General features: G+C 41.0%; 1 protein-coding gene across 1 annotated transcript in view; it reads left to right on the plus strand.

The window, feature by feature from the left end:
• cntnap2a (contactin associated protein 2a) overlaps positions 1-12,160 on the plus strand; it is a 185,463-nt gene that overhangs the window by 145,141 nt on the left and 28,162 nt on the right. Inside the window, exons 10-12 of the mRNA XM_068748225.1 lie at positions 190-225; positions 1,380-1,542; positions 3,004-3,131. Coding sequence (XP_068604326.1) covers positions 190-225; positions 1,380-1,542; positions 3,004-3,131 — 327 coding nt within the window. The remainder of the gene's footprint in view (positions 1-189; positions 226-1,379; positions 1,543-3,003; positions 3,132-12,160) is intronic.

The raw sequence follows: 12,160 nt of genomic DNA on the forward strand, positions 1-12,160 counted from the left end.
ACTACACAAATGCAGTCAGAAGTGCATACACTTGCAGTTCTCCTAGAAAAGCTGCCCCAGATCAGCTTCAAGGGCAGAGACGTGACACTTGCTAATTGTGTTTAGCAGCAAGATAGATGACATTTCAGGAAGCTGTGGGCTTGGCTTTGTTGGCTGTGGTCGGGGATCCGGCTGACATCTAATGTGAAGGTCATAAATGCAAACTTAGTTCACGCTTGTGCAACACACACACACATGTCTCCACAGAGTAGGAGAGGATTGTGAAGTCTCTTGAGGAGGTGGTGCTAATCCTATTGACACTGAACAGGGGCCCAAAGAGAAACGGGGCTAATTCTCTCTATAGCGACAATAAGCCCACAGGTCGCCAAGGCCAAACGCATAAGCACATCAGCAGCGTTGTCCTGGAGTTTAGGCCCAGTTCGGAAAATCAAAGTGTAATAATACAATACAATAATACAGTATATCACAGCTGTCAATGCAATTGCATTGCATTAAGTCCGCTGCAGTCCCCTCCCATAAAAAGCTACGGCTCAGGAGATTCCATTGGCTCTGATGGAATATGACAAAGTGATATTGACAATGTATCTTATTTTCCAGGAATAAAGAAGGAACCATAAGATTGTTTCCTTCGCTCTTGCTGATTTTATGAGTGATGCGTTTCGAGGCGCCAAAATATTTACACCTGCCTTGGTGCTTTCTCATGCCAGACTACGTTATCAAAGGCAGAGAAAACAATATTGCATTCCTTATTGAAAAATGGTGAACCTTCACCTTTTATTCTGTCATTAAAGTGCGCACGCACACACACACACACATGCACATGCACATGCACACGCACACAGGCAGACATTCATACAAAGGACTTGCTTCAACACCAGTATTGTGCCCATCTGTTATGTGCAGACGTTTGCACACACTTACACTCACAGGTTTACACTCAGTAATGTAAAGGCTAAATGTTAATGTAGAGCTGAATTTGTGTTTTATTAGCTCTTTAAAATCGCAGGTGGGATCTGGGACTAAGCCTGTCTGCCAGTCTGAGAGGCATTCGCCATCCAGCTGTGCAAAACACGTTGATCAAATGAATTGCATTCAGTATGCAGCTGCTTGCTGTCAATATAAATCAGATTAATGTGGCAAAAACCTCAAACATCTAATGATTTTGTAATGAATCACTTGTAATGGGAAAGAGTTTTAGGCAGTTTAGTAACGCAACTGAGCTGCGTTCACAAACGTTTTCCATCTTGGTTGACACTCTTTTTATTTTTTATTTTATTTGGAAGCACACTATTAAAGCAGACAACCAGCAGAGACACGGCTGCTCTCACTCAGGATATGAACTCATGTATCGCTGTTTCTCTGTGTGTGGCTTGCTTGCTCCCCAGATGGGACCCCTTACACATGGTGGGTGGGGCGAGGCAGCGAGAAGCACTTCTACTGGGGGGGCTCAGCGCCTGGCATCCAGAAATGTGCCTGTGGCATCGACAGGAACTGCACCGACACCAAGTACGACTGTAACTGTGATGCAGATCAGAAACAATGGTAAGTCAAAGTGTTGGGTGAACGTTCAGCAGGGGCACGGACAATTTGTGTTATCGATTAGGGTCACTACAAATGAAGACTTCATTTAAAGGCTGCAGAAACAAAGGGATGTGCCTCTTCAGTACTTGTGTACTATAATTAAGCTTGTTCTTTTATTTAAATATAATGCTCAAAAAAAGACTCTATAAATCCTAATGGATATTTAACGTCTTATCGATCTTCTGTCTTTCATTGAGCACACCTAAAGGTTTTCTCAGCCGATCAGAGGAACTGCGTAAGCAAGTGTTATAGTTCACACTTGCTGCTGTTTCTAAAATGAACTACAATTTAGAGACTTTTGTCAGTGTCGCCTACATGTTAAGTGCCTCTTATGTTTCAGAAGTAAATGTTCAGTTTCAGACAATATCCTTCTCGGATTGCTATTTTATAAAACTTAAAAGTGCAACTGTATCATAACCACAGTGATTTTGCTGGGACAATTTCAAGCAAAAATCTTTGCCACTTTGGTTCCAATGTTTGCATTAATCTGTCAGCTCAGAATCTGCCTCAGCCGACTGTCTGATGACGGTTCCAACTTCAAAGGCTGAAGTGACTGAATGATGGATGCCACCATCAGTGATACATTTATTTAAGGAGCATGTTTGCCTGCAGAGCCAACCGCTTCTGTTTCAAAGCTCTTTAAGCTCAGTGATGGATCTTCTCATTAAGCCAATTTATTTGCTGTCTGCTGGTGTGTGCTTGTGCGGACATACTGTATGTTAGCGAGAAGACGATTTCATTTGCTTTCATGTCTTCCGCTCTAAAACTGATGAGATTACAAATAAGTCTTGGTCTCTCTCGTTCTTCACATTAATATTGTTTGCATTAATGTCTCAATTGTTTGGCTGAATGACTTTTTGAAATATTACCCATATAACTCTATTTCTACTCATTACCCATATTTTGGCAGCACAGATCCATAAACGAAGCTGGAAATTGGATCTTTGTGTTTCATTTTCAAAATGACATGAACGGACAATAATTAAAATTAATTTTAGATTTTGGAGCGTGTCTTATGAAAACTTATTTCCACTTAAGATGCTGCGATTTAAATATTTAACATTTGTTGTGTTGTGGTATTGTCAGTAGACTAGTTAAGTTATTTTATATATGTATAATATTCCATCCATCCATCCATTTTCTTGCCAATGTATCCGCCTTGAGGGGCACGGGTGTTGTTGACTAACGGTGAGAGGCGGGGTACACCACAGACGTGTCACCAGCACATTGCAGGACCACACATAGACAGACAACCATTCACACAAGCACTCACACCTACGGATGATTTGGAGCGATCAATTCACCTAAATGGCATTTTTTTGGAGGTGGGAGGAAGCCGGAGAACTCTGAAAAAAGCTAAATCTAGGTTTAAACTGGATTCTCTTCTTGCCTTTGTCTACATGTTTCTATCAATTCCCTCAGGAGAGAAGATTCTGGTCTTTTGGTAAATAAGGAGCACCTTCCAGTTAGCCAGGTTGCCGTGGGTGACACCAACAGACCGGGCTCTGAAGCGACATTGACTGTTGGACCACTACGCTGCCAAGGAGATGGTAGGCGCCGTGCCATGCATACAGGTGTAATGTGGGGATGCAGTTGTTGATGATCAGCTTGATGTATTGGAGTTGCATTGTGTTTGAAATTTAATTAACAAATGATTCAATCATACAAATGAACTTGAGCTGAGAATTAATTGTTGTTCAATAAGTCGCCCATCTGTGCTTTTAATAATATATTTTTCTGAGTTATGTTCAAACTTACTAACTTTTAATGAAATAGAAATTAATAGAAACAGCAATTTAAGAACTGAGACTGAAACTAAAATAGATTTCAATATTATTTAGATTAATTAATCCAAATTAATTGGAGACCTGCTCTCCAGGAGTCCATACTGTCGGAGAAACAAGGTTCTATAAAGTGAAACTGAAAAAATTGGTGTGAGAGACAAAAAAGACCTTGAAAAGTAATTCAACCTCGAAACTAAACTGAAAACTCAAGACTGCTTTGAGAATTCTGGATCAGCTGCAGGTGCAAAGGAGATCTTTGAACAAGGAGAAAACGGCATTCACATTTGGATAATTTAAAGGGAATATGTACATTAATGAAAGAGTCTAACCTAAATACAATATTAGAAAAAGGTTTTCTTACCAACATTAAGGTTGCTCTACGATGTCTGCTCCACCGCAGCACCCAGTGGTGTCTGAAATGACAGCTCACTGCTAAAGCAAGTCAAATAGTCTTGCAGGGAACTGCACAATGGAGTGATGGTGGATACATGGAGCATAAAATCTAAAACTAGAAAGGCACTCTGAGGTCAAATCTTTGTCAGGGCCAATACTCAACTCTTCTGTGATATGCAAATCTGCAAGTGCAACCACTTCATGTGTGCATATATTTCCAAAACTATTATAATTATGAAATTGGAGGTTCTGTGTGACTGGAGTATCTTCACTATCACCCGGGAGTACTTTTCAGTAGTGTCTGCAGGGTCCTGTGTTTGACTCTACACTTGTTTTTGGTGTACAGCTGTCTTTGAGACAGCCTTTAGATAATGGGCCAGTAGCCAGTATCCAGGGTTTGAGGTATTTTTACCTATTGACAGGTAAAAACATGTTTCTATAACTGTGTCATGGGGTATATAAATAGCTGAAACTGTGCCAGTGTGTGTGTGTGTGTCTGATGTGAGCTTCATCTGAATCCTTGCGAAACCCAGCAACGTGGTGCCCTCCTGCTGGGTTGTGTTCAGGTGTGGGTATGCTTTGGGCTTTGGAACAAATCTAGAGCATACTTTTTTAATTACAGTATCAGTTTCTCTAGTTTGCTGTGGCTAAAGCTCTTGCATCTCTTTATTGTCTGTACAGTGTACTATATGGTCCATTGCTATAAAAACATCTCGTCACACCTTCTTACGTGACTTTTGAATGCATAGCACTGCTGGTCTCTGTCAAGCCATTTCAACCACCTACTGATTTGGCCGTTCTCTCCCTCGGTAGTACTGCGGTAGAGCAGCGTCTCCAGAAACGATGCTGGGGGGGGGGTAACTACAGCGCCACACTCAGAAGCGTAGGGCCACTGCCCGAGGCTGTCGTATTTGACATGCTGCAACTGAGAATGGGTGGCTCCATGACTGACATTTTATGGCATGCAGCAGACAGAAACTGAAAGAACTGTGTCATACTGGGCGGAGAAGTGTCAGAAATCAGAGAATGATATTTGACGACATTTACGCTTTCCCTAGTACTTGAATAAATTAATTTAACTGGCTCGTGCAGATTGTCAATTTCACTGCAGCATCAAATGGATCCAAGTATAGAAAGCATTTGTATTAGAGTATTAACACATTTAAAAAAAGAAATTAATATTTTGATCATTGCAAAGCAGAGAGAACAGTCATTGATTTTGATTATGTCTCTGACTCAAGTCAAAGGAGCATGCAACGCTTCACCTGTTTGGCTCCACCTCAGCCAATTTCAACAATATGGAGGGAGATCATTTAGGTTTTGACCCATTGTATGGATAGTTTTTCCACATACAGTAACACTAACACCAAAAAGCATCCCACTCTAAATAAAAATGGCCATGTTACACCGCCCTTTCGCACCATTAACAAAATATCAATATAAATTGCCAAATCGGTTTTCATCTACACCCCTAATCCACATGGAGATCTAGATAAGTGGGATAGACTGCTTTAGCCCTAATTAGCTTCCCTCTCCTCTCAGTAAAGAAAAATAACCTCTTTCTTCATCTGTAATCCCGGGGGAAATTACACATTATTAGTATGTCTTAGACTGTCAAATGCATTCAGACTTTGTTAGCCAAATCTTTGGAAAGAACTAACCTCTTCTGACAATCAGAATTTACTCGTGATTCTTTGAATGGGGTCTTAATTGAAACATTTTAAACCATCCTGAGTGAGAACAAAAGGAAACACTTCAGTCGTAGCGGCGTACAATCAGGCTGATTGTTCTCCAACGTGAAAATAACCCCTTCATATTTGCATATTGTTCCGATTAATCAAAGCACTTGTTTCATTTTTGTTGTCCTCTAGGAAATACATATATGTACATGCATTAGTGCTAGTCTTTTCTGTATGTCTGCATATGTTGTGTCTAAAGGCACGTGCGTGTGTGTGTGTGTTTGTGTGAGAGAGAGATAAAGGTCTCTGAACTCTATTCAGACCATTTAAACATTTTATTCTCTTCAGTCTTGTCCTTGTAGATTTCTGTGTATCTCAGGTAAACATCAGATACCAGATAGTGCAGAAACAGATACACACATACAGAAACACACACAGTAGGAGGTGGTTTAATCCTCGCCGTTTCTCTTCCTCTAATCAGTGTTGGCAGACTGCTTTCTCTGGGACAGTTTATCGTTCCTCCTCACCCAGTGCTGATTCTTTTTGGCTACTTTTTACTGAACAAACCTGCGGCCTGTCAGTCCCGCAGCCTGCGCTTTCAGGTCGACATGGATTAATTGTGTAGCATTCCAGATGCATCTGTTATACTTGGGTAAATGAAACATTTGTCATTCTGAATCTGAACGGGCTTTCACGCAAACTCATAAAAGTCAGACAGACTATGGGAAGCTTACCCGAATGATGTAACGCTGCACAACCATTAAGAACAGCTCCCATTACTGGCAGTAGCCGTAGGGCTAGAAAAACATGGCTCAGCATGTGATGCACACCACAAGGCCCGTAACCACTGATTTCTGCATGAGCCTGCACAAAAACGATTGACGACTGTCGATATGCCTTTCACATTCTGTCACAACTCTTCAGAAAAGCATGCATTAGTTCTGTCTTTTGATGGATCAATAAATCCATCTTATTGTACCTTCGACAGTTCTTCTGCTTGTATAATTTGTCGGACATCAAATGCCATTAGCCCCCCCCCGAAGCTGCTTCGTTAGCTTTTTTTTTTTTTGGTCATCCTTCCTGATTGTGACCGAGCATAATAACTACAGTGAAAGCTTTATGAACCAAAATACGAAAAGCAAGCTCGATGATTTCTCATGTCCCCCCCAACGCTTCCCCATTGAGGGAATTCAGAAAAGAAGTGTGTGAACTCCTCAAATCAAGAGATTTTGTCCTTTGAGGTTGCCGTTGCCTCCTTCACCTCCGAAGATGAAATAGATTAAAGGGAGCACAGAGTAGAGGTAATGTCAGCATCTGCTGTGTGATTTAGCAAAATGCCTGAGATGTTTTGCATAAAGTAATATCCTGTGGAGAGGAAAAGCAAATGTGAATTTAATCTTTAGTTCAGGGCAGCATGATCATTACGAAGGTAATGCATTGGAAAGGGAATAATAAAGTGGAGCTATGCAATCTCAATTGACTGTGCAGATATGTATGTACAGCTGCGTTTACTGAAAGACTACGTTTAAAACAACAAACCAATGGAACTCAAGCTGGCATAGATACAGTGAAGCTTTAATCCATGTCTTCATCTTTTCATTCATCCAGAAGACAGGAAGTGGCCTGATTGTGTCGAAGGTGCACAGTGCGACTTAATACCTGCCCTCATTCCTCATCGGTGTCACGCTCATTACCGTCCCTTCATCAACAATCTGCTAATGTCCTTTCATCAACAGAGCTGCCAACATATTTAAAAAGAACACCAACATGTTTTAATGATGTAATGACACGTGACATCACATCTGTTTGTGTGTGGCTCTATCACGTTCCAGTATGGCAGACATAATTATGGCTCTGGCATGCGACTTATTCCCTTTGTTTTACTCTGTTATCCACTGCGCGAGATGAGGACGGAGTTCTCCTTTATACTGAGTGACCATGTTAACAAACTAACTTTAAGATGAAGATGACTTTGAAGTATGTCGGCAATATCGTTGGCCAAGACACTGGAACACGAAGCATACATTATATATCGGACCATTAAGGCATATTAAGCATAAATTAAAAATTTCACACGTGAATAAGTATTCGTTGTATGATTGATGCTTCTCATACAATGCAGGGAGCTCGGTCTCAGTAAGAGCAATGATGATTGGCTCTCATATAGTAGGCTTTCATAGGCAAATGATTAATGTATTGGGCAGTCAGGGAAAGTTTTAGTACAGAGGTACTTCGGTGTCTGTGTGTACGTGCATGGTTATGGTTTCATTAGTGTGTTCTACATGACTATCTGTGGTGGATATCAGAGCAAGTAAGAGTGTGTGAGTGTGTGTGTGTGTGCCTGCACGCTTTGGCCTTAATGAAGCCCATTTCCATGGCTGGTTGAATGGCACCCTATACTGTCACAGGCAGACAGAGAGGAATTAGTTCCATGTATTGATGTTAAAAGGGATTGGACAGTTTAATAGATGGGAATGAAATGACAGCAAATGAAGCGAGGCGGCATAGATCATCATCTTATTGTAATGTAATGCACTCGCGAAGAGACACGCTTCATGACTGACCAAAAATGAGAATGTACACGGCCACCTATGATTTTCATTAGTTTGTATCCATTTGTTATTGTTCATGTTACCACATATTGTATCTATTTGATTAATGTTTTACTAAAATGCTTTTTTTAAGAACAAGACAGAGATGGTATTTTTTTGAGCATGTCCTTACTTGTTCCAGGGGACGTAAAATCCAAATTTAGAAAATAATTGTTGATATCTTGACCCTTTTTCAGTAAAAACTTGTTACCTTGTTTTATTTGTGGTTTATTGAATCTGTATTTTACTGTTCTTTTGAGAAGCACTTTGTGACTTCTTCTGTCTGTGAAAGGTGCTATATAAATAAGCTTTACTTACTTAAGATAGAATTACAGCAAATGAGCAAGTGATAATTACAAATCTAAATGGAAAGGTCATAGATTTTGTTCTCGCCTGTTGTGAAATTACTAATCATCACTTTCCCCATTCCAACACCCCTGAAGGATACAAAAGAGAGGGGAGTGGGGGCAGGGCAAGTGAGCATTGCCTTAATTTTGTTTTGTTTTTTTCAAAAGTTTTGAAAGTTTTAACAGCATTGCAAATTAAATAAAGGATCAAAATATACTTGTTTTTTATCTTGCTTTGAATATACTTTAATTTCTTTTAGTCTCTCCATTAATATGATTCATCTCTGAAGGCTTAGTGCTAAAAATGTATGACAAGCAACTTAATTTCAAAGTGAGATTGATAAAGACTTTGTCATCCCCAATAGACAGACACAAATTACTTCAAGATTCAAATGCTACATTTAATTTGAATATACAGTACCTCGACCATAAAATTACATGCCACAGATGCCTCAATTATGCACAAATGAGATGAAATACAAGTCTCTACGGAAATTTAAAAGTGAGCGAGGAAGATATAAATGCATGCTGCGCCACAGTCCAACAAATGTCTTATTTATAGATTTAGATTCAAGTGTTGTGTTTTGAACAGTCATATCTGAGCCAGGCCCTCAAGGAAACCCACGGAGTCAGATTCATCACCTTGCAACAGAGGCACAGCGTTCTCTCTTGTTGATGACACTATTGTTGGCTTTGATGAAATAGCCTCAGTGCACCTGAAGGGGATACCATAACTAGTTGCAAGTGGGATTACGCAGGGTGGGTTTGTTCCAGCAAACTGAGTAACCGGCGCCCCGGCAGGCGTGACTTCCTAAATGTCACAATCTTATCACACTGTAGGATGACAGTTAGTTTATTAATTTTAACAATGCTAAGAAAAAAATCAGTATCTAAATTGCTTGTTGTACCTAAATGTACACACAAAACTGTACATTTAAAAGCATTGCGTGCATTTTGTGTGTGTGCATGGTGCGTGCCTGATAATATCCCCGTTAATGACCTGAGACAGCGCAGTCAGTCATCCTAGCCATCTGCTCCAACTAGAACATAACCCATCTGGTCAAGCATGGACAGATGAATCATCTAGTTGGCTTCCAGACCCAAACGTCACCTCCAGCTGCACCTCACATCATGTCAGCCTCTACAGTTCAGTGGGCTTGAGTAGGTTTTTTATTTTTTCGGTGTCTGTATGACATATTCAAGGTCTACAAGCTGTTTTCTGTGTTTTATGTAACACCAGCCAAATTATGCATACAAGAAATGTCCACAAAATGCCTTCAAGGAATTGTGAATAGTGTATTTTCATACTGTATTACTGATCATTTATCAGGTCACAAATGGATCACAATGCTTTTTTTGACATGGGGCGTTAAATAACTTTGTATTCATTAAAAAAAAAAAAAACGGTTCTAATCGACATTTCAAGTCTTCGGTTTGCTGGGATAGGAGTTTTGAGACACTGCTACCCACCAAGCAGGAGTAAGCCTTTGATCTAAACTTAGAAAGATGACAGAAGATAATTTAGTCAATCATTATTGAGTTTCTCCAGCAAATGCAGCTCAGCATAATCAATGGGCACCCTGAAAGTAGATCCAAGAACCTTTTAAATGATCTGCCTTGTCTAGTGAAACACAAAAGACAAAGGGAGCCCTGGTGACAAAGTGGGGACAAGGTCAGGAGTTCTGAGGACCCGTTGGATGGAGGAAAAATGGCAGCAAAGGAAACCAGCACTAACCATTGGCTTTGCCTGAAAAGGGTTGCACCCTTCTTGCTTGAATATACTGCAACAATAGTTAGACTGCACAAATCAGGTTATGGTAACACCTTCTGCCTTCGAAGCCGCTGGAGTCCACACTCGTAGAACTTTGGTCAGTAACTGTGTGGACTAAACCTCATTCGTCATGGCTTTGGAATAGCATCAGGCATAATGGTCAACAATTTAATATTTGTTGTGTCTCAGTCAAGAAACTCGTTCATGTGCTCGATCAGTTTATGAAACATTTGAGAAACATTTCAATATGGGAGTGATAAATGTGCTGCAGCGCCGAGCCAACCATCTGTGGATCTGGCAGAGGAGCGTTCATGATTTGGCATCCATGTTTATTCGTATAACACTGTTTTCTCTGCGACACTCCTGTCAAACCCTAAATTGCCCCCCCCCCCCGCTTCTCACACCACAGATTTGATTTGAGTCTACTCTTTCTAAACTCCAACTTCCCTCTTTTGCTCTCGTTTGCTCTCCCTCCCTCCCCCCTCCCCCTCATCCAGCTGTGTTTTTATAGTCCCGTTCAAAGATATTAAGGTCTCATTCGGGGTGCACAAACAGATATCGCAGCACTTTTTATCCTACTTGTGTATTTGTGATCTTTGTATTTATGCTGTGAGGGATTTTGTTTATGAAATAAACACAAAAGAGAACTGGAAGAATTCTTTGTATGTGTCTCAATAGAGCTTTTGATCATTTCCCTTGACAAGCCATCATTATTCTACCTTTAAGCTGTAATCATTTTCCAGCTCTTTGGTTCTAGGTTTTGATTCTACATCTGCGTGTCACCAACTGTACGCCCCTAGTTTTATTCTTTCTCTGATGGCATATTGTTTCTCTATCCTCTGCTGACATCCTCCTGCTCAGTCCCCAATTAACCCTGTTCAGTAATTGGTTGGCCCTCCCGTAGAGAAATGAACAGTATCCCAGCTTCAAAAGTGCTAATCAGAAAGCCAGCATCAGTACAGTAGGTGGTCGCGTGTGCATGTGTGTGCGTTTCTGCGCTATCTGCTCTCAGCCCTGATGAATGGATGTGTGGCAAGGAGGGGAAGGGAGGAGCTCAGCCCTGTCCTTGGGGAGCGTTATCGCTCTGAACCAGGAGGCGCGGGGTGTATGCAAACATGAAACGATGCGTGATTGCTGGTGCTCGCGCAAACACACGCATATGAGAACACAATAATGACACCACACAGGAAAGGAAGCAAAGCCGTCTTCATTAATTGGTTAGTTCCTTGACAGAAATTAACCAGTAACAACTTTTACATTGCGCACATTCTCCTACTCCGAGTGTAATCTTTTCTGACTGCTGTTCAAACAAGATGTGATCTTATAGATGATGATGATGATGTTCACTGTTCCAGTTGGGTAGGTGGAGAATCTCTGGAGCCACAGATTGCACATGACTGATATCTTATTAGACTTCACTCTTCCCCTCTTCCTCTTGTCCTCATCTTGCCCTCCCAGCTCCTCCTCCTCCTCATGTCACCTTCCCTCTGCATGACATTACTCTTGCCTGCCTTCGTTCCTCTCTCCCCGACTGTCCTTTCCACTATTTCCACTCCACCACTACTCCTTCTATTCTTTCCTTCCCACTCTTCATCTTCCTCGAGCGATAGAGGTGAGGCAGAGACATGGCAAGGCGAGAGGAGATGAGCGCAGAGAAGTCATTTCATCAACCACAGTCTGATAATTCATCAGCAGCTGTTTAACGTGCGGCTACTTTGTCTTCATTAGCAGCTGTTGGTTTCACTTCATAAAAATTATGAGAAATCCCCCAAGACTTTGTCCACATACTCGTCCCCTTCTCAGGTCCTCGTTTAGAAGAAAATAAATCTTCTCTCTCTGCTGTTACGATATGATCAACCTCCTTTTGAATTCTCAGAGTTGCAGGAAATTACAGATTGTAAAATCCTCCGCACAGAAATGGTCTTTTGGGATCAAATTACTTTTACAGAGGAGATATTAATGAGCCAGACTGAGCAATAGACGTGAGATAAGAATGTTTTATCCAGAATAGATT

This window comes from Brachionichthys hirsutus, chromosome 14, assembly GCF_040956055.1.
Source record: "Brachionichthys hirsutus isolate HB-005 chromosome 14, CSIRO-AGI_Bhir_v1, whole genome shotgun sequence".
Classification (NCBI taxonomy): Eukaryota; Metazoa; Chordata; class Actinopteri; order Lophiiformes; family Brachionichthyidae; genus Brachionichthys; species Brachionichthys hirsutus.